General features: G+C 36.4%; 1 protein-coding gene across 8 annotated transcripts in view; it reads right to left on the minus strand.

Annotated features, from left to right (window-relative positions):
• OSBPL2 (oxysterol binding protein like 2) overlaps window positions 1–17538 on the minus strand; it is a 119474-nt gene that overhangs the window by 43566 nt on the left and 58370 nt on the right. For 5 of the 8 annotated variants that reach the window (XM_027850176.1, XM_027850191.1, XM_027850184.1 and 2 more), the window contains 4 exons: window positions 11726–11787; window positions 10135–10279; window positions 1909–1984; window positions 828–962 (listed from right to left, as the gene is read on the minus strand). In XM_027850176.1, coding sequence (XP_027705977.1) covers window positions 828–962; window positions 1909–1984; window positions 10135–10279; window positions 11726–11780 — 411 coding nt within the window. In that variant the 5' untranslated portion in view covers window positions 11781–11787. The remainder of the gene's footprint in view (window positions 1–827; window positions 963–1908; window positions 1985–10134; window positions 10280–11725; window positions 11788–17538) is intronic. The other 3 variants (XM_027850219.1, XM_027850229.1, XM_027850206.1) reach the window with 2 other exon arrangements.

The raw sequence follows: 17538 nt of genomic DNA on the forward strand, positions 1-17538 counted from the left end.
GGAGAAGGGAAGGCAGGGTGGGGAAGTAAAGGTGGATTTTTGCTGATTGAAAAAAATAAAATTTTTTAAATTTACAACACTTCCAAGAGAAATTCCACCTCATCATGCAACTACTTCTTCCTCCAAAAAAATATCAAGTTAAGAGCTATTATTTGATATCTCTTCATAAAGGTGACTATGCTCCTGAGAAATATTATTATATCAGAAATACTTTTTGGGGCAGCAGGGTGGTGCAGTGGATAGAGCTCTGGCCTTGGAGTCAGGCGGACCTGAGCTCAAATCTGGCCTCAGATACTTGACACTTACCAGCTATGTAACCCTGGGCAAGTCACTTAACCCTGACTGCCTCACCAAAAGGGGGGAAAAAAAAAAAAAGGAAAGAAATACATTTCAATACAAGTCATGGTCCTGAGGGAAATTTGGAAATAGACATAGTCAAATGTTAAAACAGAGAAAGATTGCAGTCTGTATCTATAGAGTACCCACATGAAATCTCAGATTTCAAAATACTAAAATAATAATAATAAATGCTTTACATTTGTATAATACTCTACAATTTACAAAGCGCTTTCAAATACATTACATTATTTGATCTAATCCCCATTCTCCTGAATCTTGATAGGACTGCATCTAAATCCCAAGAGTTAGTAAGCTACTCTTTCCTTTATTTATAATATCCCAACAGGGAAATTCTTGGATTCTTGCCCTGACCTAAGAATTGTAATAACTACATTGGCTTCTTTAAAAATTAAAATTTTTACACATAACAAAGCCCAGTATTTTAACAATTAAAAGGGTTAATGGCGAAACAGATTGAAGTTGCCTACCTTCATTCTTTCCAAGGGTTCTGCTTGAGAAGAAGCTTTATGAATGAGGTATATATGTTCCATGTATTCAGTTATTCGCTGGAGGAAACTCAATGGCTCATTGAAGGCAATAGGCATTGTGATTTTTGACAATTCCTAGATTAACAAAATAATAAATTTACTGGAGTTTACTGAATAGGGGAGTGACATGGGAAGACCTATGCTTTAGGAAAATCACTTTGGTAGCTAAATAGAGGCTGGATTGGAATTCTGAAAGACTTAAGGCAGGAGACCAAGTAGAAGCGTAAAGCAATAGTTCAGGAGAAAGGTGATAAGAGTCAATTTGTTGAGTGGAAAGATGTTGTCAAGGTAGAAATGACAAATTTGGCAAAAGGCTGGCTGGACACATAGGCATGTAAAGCCTTTCACAATATGTTTCCAATCTATCCTTCCAGACTGATTTCACATAACTTGCTGTCATACACTTTTTGTTCTAGCCAACTATATCGCTGAGTCTTTTCCGAGGCAACTGTTGCCTATAGCTAGGATGTTCTCCCTCTGGGAATCTCAAGCTCCCTTCAAGACTCAGTGTAAGTACTACTTTCTAAAAAGTTTTTACTGCTCATTCTCAGTTATTACTCTTGTCTTGCCATCTGTTCCCCCACCCCCACCCCATTCAGAACTAACCTTTACCTTTTTATAATCTCTTCTTAACCTCATTTGCATATATATGTATACACATGTTTATATTATATAGACATATATATACAATATATTTTATAGTATGTGTGTACATATGTGTGTAAGTATATGTGTATTATATGTCTGCATATATGCAAATGTGTGTATAAACACACAGGCTGTCCCAAAAGTCTTAGTATAGTTTGAAGTTTTAAAGCTTAAAAACTGCACTAAGGCTTTTGGGACACTAGAAAGATAGATAGATAGACAGATGGATAGAGTGATAAGACAGATGGATGTATATGTGTGTATATATACTTTTTTTTCTTTCAAGTTACTATAAGACTGTGTTAAATTCATAAGAGTTGAAAATAAAAAGGTTTTTAACCTTCATGTTTCAAAATAAGGCAATTCAACTTACCAAGCCAATGCATTTTTTTAATATACTCCACACGCTGAAATCACTTCTAGTAAACATTGGGGCAGGTAAAGATGTCCTTCAAAGAAAACAAGATTGCAGCAATATTAATAATAAGCATTTGCTAATAAAATAGATTTACTGATGGCTATTTTCTATGACATGACAATTTTTCTTTAGATTTTCATATATAATTTCTGTAATTCTCTTCATTCAATTTTGAGAGGTTCAATTTCTAATTAACTGCTCAAAGGGATAAGATTTCTATGTTATATTAGTTTTATATTATAAAATATTTATTATTACTGTAGAGTAATGCAACAATTTGAATAATCCAGGAATGACATTATTAGTGGAACAAAGGAAGATCACAAATACATACACTAAATAGAGAAACAAAGAGGCACTTGTTGATGTGATTAGGTTTTTGGAATCACCTCTAACCCATACTGCTGGACTTGCCTTTCTCAGATGTCTTTAGGCTAAAAGCAGTTTTGGCATTCAATTCATTTAAATTCTGTATTTAAAATGAACCTAAAGAATCTACTCTGAGAAACAATATATGACTTGGCAGTACACAACATAGTACAAGAACTGTGGTTGAATTTAATTCAAAAACAGTAATTAAGTACCTAGCACGTTGAAGGCACTGTACAAAAAGTGGTATTAAAGCCAAAAAGAGAAAAAGGAACCTAGTCCCTGACATTAAGGGGTTGGTAACTACTAAGGAAAATATGACACATACACAAATAAGTATAATCCAAGGTAAAATAGAAGAGGATAAAGGAGAGATCTAGACAAAGCATTCTAGAAAAAATTTGGGAGTAAAACTGTCAGTTTAGTAAAGGCCATCAAGGAAAGCCTCAAGAAAGGCTTCTAGGAGGTAGCACTTGCACCAAGCTTTAAAGAGAAAAAAGACAATTTTTTCCTCATTTTACAAATGAGGAAACTGAGGGCCAGAGAGGTTAAGTAACTTGCCTAAGGTTATGCTGGTATTAAGGGGGAAACCTAGGATTTTAACAGGTAGAAGTAGGTAGAGTATTTCAAGCTGGATGCTCCTCCAGATACTACAGGTTTCTGAACTAGGCCTCCCCAACCCCTATCTTCCCTTATACTATAAAGGGTGCCGCCATCCTCCCAATCTTTGAGGCTCACAACCTAGGAGTCATCCTGGATTCCTCACTCTCACTCCCTATATCCAAAGCTGTCGCCAAGCATGTCAATTTGACCTTTGTAACATCTCTCGAATAGGCTCCATTTTCTCCTCTGACACTGCCACCACTCTAGTGCAAACACTTATCACGTCATGCTTGAACTACTGCAATAGCCTGCTGGTGGATCTGCATATTTCAAGTTTCTCCCCATTCCAATCTGTGGACATTCAACCACAAAAGTGATTTTCTTAAAGCCTAGGTCCAATCATGTCATTCCACCTCACCTCTGTTAAATAAACTCCAGTGGCTCCTTCTTATGTTCAGGATCAAATACAAAATGTTCTATTTGGCATTCAAAGACCTTCATAAAGAGGCAGAGCCAAGATGGTGGAGAAAAAACAGCGATTTGCCTGAGCTCCCCCTAAACCCTTCGGAACACCTTTAAACAATGCCATAAAATAACCCCTAGAGCAGCAGAACGCACAAAAGGACAGGGTGCACTTACTAGGTGTTGGGACCCTGGGCAAGTCACTTAACGTTGATTGCCTCACCATAAAGCAAAAAAAAAAAAAAAAGGAAAAGACAGGGTGAAATAATTTTCCACCCAAAGACAATTTAGAAGGTTGGGAGGAAACATCTGTTGCACCATTGTGAGGGTGAAGCACAGTACGATGCAGGCTGCACCAGCATAGACCTGGCTCCAGCAAACCAGGAGCAGGCCTTGGGAGCTACTGAATCTGCAGAGGCAGCAGCTGCTTCCAGATTTCTCAGCCCATAGCACAGATGGTAATGGGGTCAAACAACTCATCAAAAGGAGACTACAGGAATCTCTTTGCTGGTACTGGAGGAAGGATTCTGTTGCTTTGCTTATACTTATATCTAGGTCACAATGGTGGGGGGCAGTCTCAGGGCAAAGAGGAGCAGTAACACATCAGAGCTTGCAGGCCACAATGCAGTGGGGACCCCGTCACAGTTCCAGGGCAGAAAAGAGTGCCAGTGGTTGCTAAGAGATCAGAGCACATGCCAGGAGAGGAGTAAACATCTCTCCTAGACCATACCACTTTGGAAGAACTGAAAACTTACAGGATCCTAGACGTATCTCTGAAAATAGTTGCACAAAAATCCTGAAAGGTGAAATACTGCACCCTCTATCATGAACGCAGAGCTCCGCTTTAACAAAGAGTAAAAAAATTAAGAAATAGAATGGGAAAATGAACAAACAACAGAAAAAGAAAAAAAAATTCTGACCATAGAAGGTTACTATGGTGACAAGGGAGATCAAAACACATACTCAGAAGAAGATAACAAAGTCAAAGTCAAAGCTCATACATCCAAATCCCACAAAAAATATGAATTGGTCCCAAGACATAGAAGAGTTCAAAAGTGATTTGGAAAATCAAGTAAGGAGAGGAAGAGGAAAAATTGGGAAAAGAAATGAGAGTGATGCAAGAAAATCATGAAAAAAAAGAGTCTACAGTATGGTAAAGGAGACCCAAAAAAATACTGAAGACAATAACACCTTAAAAAACTGACTAGGCCGAATGGTAAAAAAGGTACAAAAAAAATGAGGAGAAAAATGCCTTGAAAAGCAGAATTGGCTAAATGGAAAAAGAGGCACAAAAATTCACTGAAGAAAAAACTCCTTAAAAAGTAGAACTGGCTAAGTGGAAAAGGAGGTACAAAAGCCCACTGAAGAAAATAATTCCTTAAAAATCAGAACTGAGTAAATGGAAGCTAATGACTTTATGAGATATCAAGAAATTATAAAACATTTGAAAATCAAATTTTCTATTCAACTCTGGCCTTTTCATCAAGAATGCTTCAAAGTCCTCTATTTCACTGAATGACCATTTTTTCCCCTGAAGGATTATACTCAGTTTTGCTGGGTAGGTGATTCTTGGTTGCAATCCTATCTCCTTTACCCTCCAGAATATTATACTCCATGCCCTGCTGGCCCTTAATGGAGAAGCAGCTAAATCTTGTGTTATCCTGATTGTGTTTCCACAATACTTGAATTGTTTCTTTCTGGCTGCTTGTAATATTTTCTCCTTGACCTGGGAAATCTGGAATTTGGCTACAATATTCCTAGGAGTTTTCCTTTGGGGATCTCTTTCAGGAAGACATCAGTGGATTCTTTCAATTTCTATTTTGCCCTCTGGTTCTAAAATATCAGGGCAGTTTTCCTTGATAATTTCTTGAAAGATGATGTCTAGGCTCTTTTTTTGATCATGGCTTTCAGATAGTCCAATAATTTTTAAGTTCTCTCTCCTGGATCTATTTTCCAGGTCAGTTGTTTTTCCAGTGAGATATTTCACATTGTTTTCTAATTTTTAATTCTTTTGAATTTGTTTTACAGTGTCTTGATTTCTCATAAAGTCACTAGCTTCCAATTGCTCTATTCTAATTTTTAAGGCAGTATTTTCTTCAGTAATCTTTTGTACTTCCTTTTCCATTTGGCCAATTTTGCTTTTTAGGGCATTCTTGTCCTCATTGGCTTTTTGGACCTCTTTTGCCATTTGGGTTAGGCTATTTTTTAAGGTGTTATTTTCTTCAGTATTTGATTTTCAAATACAAGACTTGAGTGGAACATGAAGAGGTAAACAGGAAAGGGAAAATCATAAGAGACTTATTAAGGTTGAACTGTTTACATTCCTACATGGAAAGATGAGATTTGTAACTCATGAGACCTTTGTCAGTATTAGGGTAGTTGGAGGGGAAAAAATTATATGTACGTATATATTGATATAGATAGATAGATAGATAGAGGGCCCAGGGTGAGTTGAAAATGAAGAGGTCATATCTGGAGAATAAAATTAAGGGGTGAGAGAGGAATATACTAGGAGGAGAAAGGGAGAGGTAGAATGGGATAAATTATCCCACCAAAAAAAAAAATCAGAAAAGAAAAGGCTCTTACAGTGGAGGGGAAACAGGGGAAGGTGAGAGGGAATGAGTGAATCTTATTCTCATAGGATTTGACTTAAAGAGGGAATGATATACACACTCAATTGGGTGTGGAAATCTGTCTTACCCTACAGGAAAATAGGGAGGAAAGGGGACAAGAGAGTAGGGGAATGATAAAGAGGAGGGCAGATTGGAAAAGGGAGTAATCAGAAGCAAATACTTCTGAGGAGGGACAGGGTCAAAAAAAAGAATAGAATAAATGGGTAGGCCAGATAGGATTAAGGGAAATAGAGTTAGTTTCTCACAGCATGTCTACTATGGAAGTGTTTTGCATAACTGCACATATATAACCTACATTTAGTTGCTTGCCTTATCAATGAGGGTGGGTGGGGAAGGAGGAAGGGAGAAAATTTGGAACCCAAAGTTTTAAAAACATATGTTTAAAAAAAATGTTTTCACACGCAACTGGGAAATAAGAAATACAGGAAATGGGGTATAGAAATCCATCCTGCCCTACAGGAAAATTAAAGGGAAGGGGATAAGAGAAGGGAGGAAGAGATAGAAGGGAAGGCAGACTAGGGGAAGGGGTATTTAGAATGCATGCCATCTTGGGTGGGGGGAGGGGCGAGATGGGGTGAAAATTTGGAACTCAAAATCTTGTGGAAGTAAATGTTGAAAACAAAAAAATAAATTAAAAAAATTACCATTAAGAAATTACAAAACAAAACCAAAAGAATGAAAAAATGGAAGACAATGTGAAATATGTCATTGGAAAAATAACTGACCCAGATAATGGATCCAGGAGAGATAATTTACAAACTATTGGACTACCTGAAAACTACGATCAAAAAAAGAGTCTAGACATCATCTTTCAGGAAATTATCATGGAAAATAGGCCTGATATTCTAGAGAGTAAAAGAGAAATTGAAAGAATCCATTGATCACCTCCTGACAGAAATCTCAAAATGAAAACTGCCAGGAATATTACAGCCAAATTCCAGAACTCCCAGGTCAAGGAAAAAATATTGCGAGCAGCCAGAAATAAACAAATCAAGTATCATGGAGACATAGTCAGGATAACACAAGATTTAGCAGCTTCTACATTAAAGGATCAGAGAGCTTGGAATATGATATTCTAGAGGGCAAAGGAGCTAGGACTACAACCAAGAATCACCTACCCAGCAAAATCGAGTATAATCCTTCAGGGAAAAAAATGGATATTCAATAAGAAAGAGGACTTTCAAGCATTCCTGTTGAAAAGACCAGAGCTGAATAGAAAATTTGACTTTCAAATTAAAGATTCAAGACAAGCATAAAAAGGTATACAGGAAAGGGAAATCACAAGAGCAGCCTGCACTATATCAGCTCATAGGCCAAGGCTGCACAAAGATTTCAGATAGCCCACAAAAAACGTAGACTATGTAACTACGGCTCAGGTCATCTCAGGCCCCAAAACTGTTCTTCAGACAGAGCTAATAGCATTGGCCCTTTATGAAGAAATGATTCAGAGGCCAAATACCCTTGGGCAGTACTGTACAACATACGGCCCATGGGCCACTTTGGCAGGCCAGTTGTGCAGGCCTGCATAAGGGACTTAATAAATTTAAATTGTTTATATTCCTACAGGGAAAGATGATATTTGTAACTCATTTGTAACTTTTTCATTATTAGGGTAGTTAGAAGTATATATAGACAAAGGGCACAGGTGTGAATTGAATATGAAGGAATGATATCTAAAAAATAAAATTAATAGGTAAGAAAGGAATGTACTGGGAGAAAGAGAAAGGGAGAGAGAGAACGGAGTAAATCATCTCACATAAAAGAGGCAAGAAAAAGCTTTTGCAGTGGAGCTGAAGAGGGGGGAGGTGAGGGAGAATACTGTCATCAAAACTGGCTCAAAGAGGGAATAACATAAACACTCAATTAGGTAAAGAAATCTATCTTACTTACCCTACAGTAAAGTAGGAGGGAAAGGGGATAAGAAAAAGGGCAGGGGGTCATAGAAGGGAGGTAGATTGGGGGAGGGATTAGTCAGAAGCAAAACACTTGAGGAGGGACAGGTTGAAAGGAAAGAGAGAACAGAATAAACAGGGGGGCAGGTAATAGGATGGAGGGAAATACAGTTGGCAATAATAACTGTAAAACAAATTTTGAAGCAAGTTTCTCTGATAAAGGCTTCATTTCTCAAACATATAGAGAACTGAATCAAATTTATAAAAACAAGAGTCATTCCCCAATTGATAAATGATCAAAAGATTAAAAGAAGATGAAGAAGAGGAGTTAGAGGATAAACCAGAAAAAGACTAAGAAGAAGCTGTCAGAACAACAGAAAAAACTAAGTGGATAGAGTATCATGAAGTTAAGGGAAGAAAGACAGTCCACAAAAAGAAGTGATAATTTCCTTTGAAGTAATAGTGGCAATAGAGTGGTAAAATCAGAAACTGATTTCGAGGGACTAGTTTTTTATTTTATCTTTGACCCTGAGCAAGTAATAAAACCTCTGCCTCAGTTTCTTCATCTGTAGAATAGGGATAATAATATCTTCTACCTCCCAAGGTTGTTGTAATGATCAAATTAAATAATATTTGTAAAGTGCTTTGCAAACCTTAAAGCACTACGTATGCATGTTAGATGTCATTATTATTATTTATTATTATTATTATTATTGTTATTAATCTTATGATTCTGTGACCCACTGGAATTAGGTCAAAGCAGATCTGGTTTCAAATTTCTGACTAGTTGGATGGCAATAAACAGAGAGACAAAAGTTTTATGAGGTTTGAATGTACACTATTTAGTGTTTTAGGAATGTACCCAACTACACTTTTGGAATGTCCTAAAAAGATGTCAAACTTGTAGTCCACAGAACTCCTGAGTACATGGGAACTATATTAAAATGTAACTGAGAAATGTTTCAACAATAGAATCGTTGCTGTTAGTCAGTTGTTCAGTCGTGTATGATTCTTTGTGCCAGGCCCTTCTATTCTCCACTACCTCTCAAAGTCTTTCCAAGTTCATGTTCATTGTTTCCATATCTATTATCCCTTTCATCCTCTACTGTCCCCTTTTCCTTTTGCCTTCAATCTTTCTCAGCATCAGGATCTTTTCAAATGAGCACGGTCACTTCATTATGTGGCCAAAGCATTTAAGCTCCAGCTTTATTATTTAACCTTCCAGTGAATAGCCTGAATTTCTTTAAATATTGACTGATTTGATCTCCTTGTTGTCTAAGGGATTCTCAAAAGTCTTCTCCAGCACCACAATTTGAAAGCATGGATTCTGCAGGGTTCAGCTTTCCTTATACTCTAACTCTTAACAGTCACACATACACTGCGGCTGGAAAAAACAGCTTTGACTATATGGACCTTTGTCAGCAAAGTGATATCTTTGCTTTTTAAGGAGTAGTCAAGATTTACCACAACTTTCCTTCCAAGGAGCAAGTATCTTTTAATTCCATGGCTGCAGTTGCTATTTGCAGTGATCACTGAGCCCAAGAATATAAAAGCTGACATTGCTTCCATTTCTTCTCCCTCTATTTGACAGGAAGTCATGAGACCAGTTGCCAAGATCTTAATTTTTTTTGATGTTAAGCTTCAAGCCAGCTTTTACACTCTCCTCTTTCACCCTCATCAAGAGGGTTCTTAATTCCTCTTCACTTTCTGCCATCAGAATGGTATTGTCTGCATATCTGAGACTGTTGATATTTCTCCCAGCAACCTTAATTCTGGCTTCTGATTCATCCAGCCTGGCACTTCACATGACGTACTCTGCATGCAAGTTAAACAAATAAGGTGACAATACACATTGTTGTTGTACTCCCTTCCCAATCTTAAACCAATCAGTTGTTCCATGTTCAATTCTGTTGCTTCTTAACCTCCATACAGGTTCTTCAGGAAACAAGTAAGATGATCTAGTACTCCCATCTCTTTGAGGACTTGCCACATTTTATCCATCTTGGGTAACCCCATGGAACAGCATTGCTCATAGTTTCATTGAGTTGTGCAAGTCCCTCCACCAGGACAAGGCAGTGATGGGGGTGGGGGTGTTAATATAAACAAACATGGCAACATAGATGAGTCAATATGAAGACTGCAAGGATCCATTTCTGTCTGAGTTTGATACCACTGTTCTAAAATATAGCAAAAAAAAAATATGGCAAGAAGTATGCTATTACCTGTGTTTCTTGATTCCATTCTCTTGTGGAGGCCTCTCTCCATTTTTTTCAGTCCTATTACTTTTGCTAGTGTCCAAGTCAATCATTCCTGTGACTTTCTGATTTGCCTCTGAAAACTCCCCAGAAGAATTGTCAGAATCAAAGCCTACACAAAACAAACAGAAGACAATAATAACTCTTTCAGGATTCTGGTCACTAAGGAGTAAATCTACTTATCTTTTGATAAGAACAACAAAGTTTTTGATATTACTTTATGGAAAAATATTTTCATTAACAAATGACCAGTGAGATTAAAATCATTTTCCATGAATATGAGCCATGAGAACACCCAACTATCTTCCAAGTTAGAATACCTAGATAAATATATCAGATCATCCTCATAAAATCATAGATGTAGAGTTGGAAGGGGCTTTAGAGATCATCTAGTCCAATTTTCTCATTTTTACAGCTAAGGAATTTGAAGCCCCAGGAGATGAAATAACTTGCTTAAGGTCACAAAGTGGTTTTTGAACCCAGGTGCTCTGATCATTTTTAGGTTACATGACAGTTTGTTTTTCCCAGATTCAGAGGTTAAAACTGTAACTGTCATTAACTCATCAGTTATTTATTTCTGGCAGGAATCTTCAAGACTGAAAAACCTACTCCAATGTCCCTTTGTGATATGGAGGTAAACCTGGGTTGTCAAAGACTGTCAGCAGAATACAAGCTCCAGTACGCTCTACACCAAATAGGAAAAGTTTTGAGTATAGTACCAGCAATGGATTGCGTCTGCTAAGGATAAGCCTAGCTAAGTTCTGAGAGTCTCATCACCAGAACCACAATTACCTGGTTTTGTAATTTTAAAGTGGATGAATTAATATTTTGGCTTTGATGACCCACGCAATTGATAAAAATGTAAAACATAACGATTCCCTTCTGCTGTGACATCAAAAGTAGCAGAGAAGGGGAAAGACAGTGCCAAGAGTTACACAGTGTGGGAGCCATCTACAAAGATTTAATTGTTTTAACATACATTCTTTGTCTAGTGACCAACAAGTTGACACCACTGGAGGGCCTAAATAACATACATATTGGCATTATAGCCCAAGCACTAGGTTAATGGTCCAGAGGAAGGCCTCCCCAAAATGAGATGGATCTTCTATAGGAAATTTAAGAAAAAGACCTGGACTAGAGTCATATAAGATGAGAAGGCAATGGATGATTTTTAACCAGTGAATAGAATATCTGCACTGACAAGGTCAAAGAGCCATTGAAATAAGTGCTTTTTTTCCATTGGGCCAACTAAAAGGAGTGGGAAACAGCTCTATGCTAGGCAGAAATATCTTTGAAATGGAACAGGATCTAATAGTTGCAAATCTTGTTATCTATTTCCATTGATGATATTAACAAATTATAGCCATTTCTGAGGAATGAGAATATTACACTATCAAAAGAATAAAAGAGGAACTAAAACCTGTAATTTGTGATTTAGAACTAAATTAATGATTTTGACTTAATGAGTAATTTGTAAACAAACTCTCAAAGATTATTTATTTAGAAGTAAGACCATATGCTTTTTATTTAACTATCTACTCATCCAAATGAGAACTACCATTACATTCAGGCATTGCTCTGCAACCATTCTCCATCATAAGTGATTTCTCCATGAAGAAACTGAAAGTTAAAGAAAAAAATGAAAATATTTGTTTTCTTTTTAAAAAAATCTATTTAGCAGTTTCTATAAAATACCAGTGATACACCTGAAAATCAAATGAAATGAAGGGAAGTACTACCATTTTTCATATAATCCAAGCAAAGAAAATATATTTGTATATCTTCTGTTAAAAGGTAAGAACTTAAGGGCATCAAGGTGGCGCAGTGGATTTAGCATTGGCCATGGAGTCAGGAGGATCAGAGTTCAAATCTGGCCTCAGACCAAACACTTGACCCTACCAGCTGTGTTACCCTGGGCAAGTCACTTAACCCCATTGCCTAGAGAAAAAAATAAAAAGGAGATAAAAGGTAAGGACTTAACTAAAATAATAAAAAATTTTAAATTGGAAAGGGCCTTAGAAATCTCATAGTTCAACTCTATTTTAGATATGAGAAAACCGAAGCTCAAAGAGATGAAGTTACTTGCCCAGGGTTACACAGCTAGTTAAGTGTTACAGCCATGGAGTTCAGTTTCCTTATCTGTAAAATCAGGGGATTAGACAAGACAGCTTCTGATGTTTCTAAACCTATCATCCTTTAAAGATTAGTAGATAAATTCCCTGAAAAGCTTCCCTAATGATGAGGCTAAGTAAATAAAATTGAACATCAGCAGAATTTTTAAAAATAGATTACCACTTGGATTTTCTTTAAATTATGTACCAATTTTCAACATCTATTTAGAAAAAAGGGACACGGATAAGAACTGAACAGGATGAAAAGGAATAGATGGGTTGACGATACATACCACGAAGGGAGTACTCACACCAATTAAATCAGGGGTCCAAAGTACCAAAGCAAGCCAATATTTAAAGGAAGTATTAGTAAATAAATGTTCCTTTAAATAATGAATCATTTCAAAAATTATCAGATGACTGGATATGAACTATAACTGTTTTGGGGTGGTGGTGATAATTTGTTTTCTCAAGTCTATACCAGAAGCTGCATCTGCTTATTGTTTTAACCAAGCATATCAAACAAGTCTTCTATTAAAAAAAAAATCAATTTTTACTATTCTGCCCTATTAAACTGATGAGAGACCTTTTCACTATCTTGTTTCAGGAGTATTAAAGTCTACATATGGTTTCTTGAACCTTGAGCTCTTTAAAAGAACAAAAAAAATCTTTTTTTTAGTTTTTGATCCTCAGTTATACACAAAATGGGATAATAGGATCATTGTAAGGATTAAATGATACTGTAAGAACAATCAACTGTGAAAGACTTAGCTTCTCTGATAAAGACAATGATCCAAAATAATTCCAAAGGACCTATGATTAAACATGCTATCCACCTCCAGAGAGAGAACTGATGAACTCTGAATGCAGAGTGGAGCATACTTTTTTCCACTTTCTTTATTTTTATTGTTTTATTTTGCTTATGTTTTCTTTCACAAGATGGCTAATATGGAACTATGTTTTGCATGACTTAACATGTATAATCAATTATCAAACTGTTTGCCTTATCAAAAAGGGGGGAAGAGTAGGACAGAGAGAGAGAATTGGAATTCAAAATTTTTTATAATGAGTATTTAAAATATTTTTAGGTGTAATTGGGAAATATTTAACAAAATAAATAAAAACAAGTGAGGATTAAATGAGAAAAAGTATATTGTGGGTTTTATAAACTCTAAACACTTTAGGTTCATAGGATCATAAACCTCTAGCTGGAAGAGACCTTGGGTTAACTAGTCCAAAACCTTTCATTTTGCAGATGAGGAAGCTAAAGCCCAGTTCAAATTCTATCTATGACACTATCTGTGTGACCCTGAACAAGTAATTCCATTGATCTCAGTTTGGTTGGTTCTTGTCCTTCACTCTCAAAGAGGACCAAAATGACACCACTACGTTAGAATCAAGTTACAATGTGTCCAACTGAGGCTGATCTGACCAATACAAGCTCAGAATGCTCTACAAGTCAAGCACAAACAGTCCATGTGAACATTTGGAATGGGTTCTCTAAATTTGTGCATATCGGATTTCTTTTGAGCTATTTCAATTCTGCTTTGCACATAGAGCACAGCCCCTTCTCTGATGAGGGTACACCATGCTGGGCGGTCCTGTGCCAGTGTTTCCCATGTCACATAACCAATTTCAAAGTTCTTAAGAGAGACCTTGAGAGTGTCCTTATATTGCTTCTTCTGATCACCATGTGAGCACTTGTCCTGTGTGAGGTCTCCATAAAAGAGTCTTAGGCAAGCACACGTTTGACATTTGAACAACATGACCTCATTTTTGCAAGATGAGGGAGTTGTTCTACATGGTCTCTAAAGTTCTTTTCAAACTCTAGAACTATGATCCAGCCATTCTAAGTGTCTTGCCCATGGTCACAAAAGCAGTAAATGGATGAGTCTGAATTTGACCCAGGTCCTCTAAAACCAAATCCAGTGTTCTTTCCATTGTACCACAATAACTTGATAAAAGTGAGTAATTACAGAGATCCAGAGCTGAAAGGAAAACTTACTGAGGAAAGAAATAACTACTTTTTGGAGATAACTGGGAGGGAAGGAAAGTTCAGATGATATAATTTTATTTAAAAATAAAATGGTCTACCAAATGTAAAGGTGAGGTTATATATTAATAGTACTTTATTCTAAGAGTATAACTACCTAATGATAATTATATGCAATGAGAGTTCAAAAGAGGACAAGCTCGGACATGAGTAAGGCAATTAAATAAACTGAAATAGCTGATCACTTAGAAGCATATTTTAAAGACTAGAACCAGTGGAGAAATCTAGTCAAGAAATAATGAAAAATAGAGCTAGGGACTGGAACTGTAATTTCATTAGTACAAAGAACTCCCAAGTGAGGAAATCCCCTCTACCAGAGCAAGTAAACACCTTCTCTGCAACTTAAGAGTTACAGAATTTCCTGCCCTAGAGCACTGAGAGTAACACAGCCACTATGGGTCAGAGGCAGAACTTGAATCCAAATCTCTATCCTCCACACCAAGCTGCCTCTCAATGAAAAATTATGCCCAATAATTTAGTCTGTAGAATAACAATCATAATAGGCAATCATAATAGCTTTTTAAAGTTTGCAAAGTGCCTCAGATACATCCTCTCAGTAGAGCCTCACAACTGTATAAGGTAGGTGCTAAAGATATTATTATTCCCTTTTTTACATTTAAGGAAACTGAAGATCAGTGAGGTTAAGTGGCTTATGGCCATAGTCACACAGCTAGTTAAGTGTTAGAGGTGGGATCTGGACCAAAGTCCCTCCTGATTGTATATACAGTGCTCCTTCCACTATACCACATTGCCTCCATATAATAGTATCCACTTAAAAAAAATTAAACCTAGCAGAACAGAAAGCTCAGAGCTTTCTGACCTGGGTTTCTGATAGCACAAATCAATAAATTTCTATAACAAGTCTAATGAGTTAAAGAGAAAGAATAATACAGCCCTAATACAGCGACTATAACAAGGCTACATAAAAATGGAAGTACTAAAAGAAACAAGTCTAAAGTAGAATGTTTATCGATTATGTTAGTAAAATTAAGCTTTTATTTTAGTTGAGTACTAGATCACTTCTTCAAAGAAGCAGTTAACACACAACCACAGAGGGGCCAATTCATTTCTGATCAATAATTATTTCAGATTTAGTATATAAAAGATACAGTATTTAAAAATCTGGCTCTTGAAAATTCAAAAATATCTATCATTTTCTTTTCCTGATTTAGGATAAACCCAGGTACAATAATGGACCATGCAAAAGTTATAAGAACAGTTACATAAAGTTATGTATTTTGAGGAGAAAGTAAGAATTGTGAACACAAATTCTATTACAGAATTCTACTCTATTACAATGTGCCTTATACAATGTGAATGACCAATAAAATATTAATATTCTAAGAAGAGTTATGAAACTCACTCAGAAATCAAGATAAAATAATAGAAAAATAATGGAAAAACTAATTAACAATACTAAAATAAGTTGCTCCTTCACATTTCTTCTACCACTATTTCTACTTATATTATAATAATAAACACTAATAATATATTATTATAATATATAATGATATATTATAATAATATATATTATACTATAATAATAAATAATACACTATAATAAAATATTACTGTTTTGTATTAAAAATTGCAGTATCACAACACCATGTACCAGCTACATTCACTTTCCTTTAGAATAGACATTAATGAACATTCTTTATTCTAAACATCCATGTACCCCAAAAAGCTAGCTTCTAGATCACATCCTGTCTTGCATTATACTTATTTATTTGTCTAAAAGTTTGGTAATTCCTCCCATACAAAGACTGTAAACTCCCTGAAGGCAGAGTTGGCTTACTCATCCATTTATCTCCCTCTGTTGCTAGTATAGGGTTTTTACATAATACTTCAATAACTCAAGGATTGGTGTTTCATTCATCCCTTCCTAACACAAACCACAAATCTTCCAGGTCTGAGAAAGCTCTCTGGATTAGTTGCTATGGACAAAATATATATGCTATGGCGCATAATAAATAATAATAAATGGACTTTTAAAATGAGGGGCAAAGATGGTTGAGTAAAGCCAGGGATCACCTGAGCTCTCCTAAACTGCCCCCTCCCCAAAAGACTTTAAAATAACTCCTCAAAATGAATTCTGGAGCAAGAGAATAAAAAAAAAAGGATGAGGTGAAACAATTTTCCAGCCCAAGAAAAACTGGAAGGTCTGCAGGACAGGTGTCTCACTGGGGTGAGAATGGAGCACAGTCGAGCACAGGCTTCCAGAGCTCTCAGTCCACAGACAGTAAGGGAGTAGGACAGCTAGTCAGAAGGAAATTACAGGCGACCCTTTGCTATTACTGGGAGCAGAACTCTGTTGCATTGTCTATGTGATTCTCAGTCAAAGTCGAAAGTCAAGAAAAAAGCTGGAAAAATGAACAAAAGAAAAAAAAAGAAGAAGAAGAACCCGACCATAGAAAGTTACTATGGTGACAGGAAAGGTCAAAAATAAAATCAGAAGATAACAACAAAGTAAAAAACAGCTATATATGCAAAGCCTCAAAGAAAAAATGTGAATTGGTCCCAAAAACAATTCCTGAAAGAGCTCAAAAATGATTTTAATAATCAAATAAGAGAGGTAGAGGGGAAAAGAAATGAGAGTGATGCAAGAAAATCATGGAAAAAGAGTCAACAGCTCAGTAAAGGAGGCACACATGAAAAAAATACTGAAAAAAATAACCCCTTGAAAAACAGAATAGACCAAATGGTAAAAGCAGCACAGAGATCCACTGGAGAGAACTCCTTAAAAAGCAGAATTGACACAGCAGCTAGGTGGTACAGTAGATAGAGCACTGGCTCTGGAGTCAGGAGGACCTGAGTTCAAATCTAGTCTCAGACCAGGCACTTGACACTTACTAGCCATGTGACGCTGGGCAAGTCACTTAACTCCAACTGCTTCACTTAAAAAAAAAAAAAAGCAGAATTAACCAAATGGAAAAAGATACACAAAATTCTGTTGAAGAAAAGAACTCTGTAAAAAGTAGAAGTGGTCCAATGAAAAAGAAAGTGTAAAAGCTCACAGAAGAAAATCATTCCTTAAAAGTTAGAATTGAAGGGGCAGTTAGGTGGCGCAGTGGATAGAGCACCGGCCCTAGAGTCAGGAGAATCTGAGTTCAAATCTGGCCTCAGACACATAACATGCACTAGCTGTGGGACCCAGATTCACACACACACACACACACACACACACACACACACACACACACACAC

This window comes from Vombatus ursinus, unplaced genomic scaffold (assembly GCF_900497805.2).
Source record: "Vombatus ursinus unplaced genomic scaffold, bare-nosed wombat genome assembly UNPS02000580.1, whole genome shotgun sequence".
Classification (NCBI taxonomy): Eukaryota; Metazoa; Chordata; class Mammalia; order Diprotodontia; family Vombatidae; genus Vombatus; species Vombatus ursinus.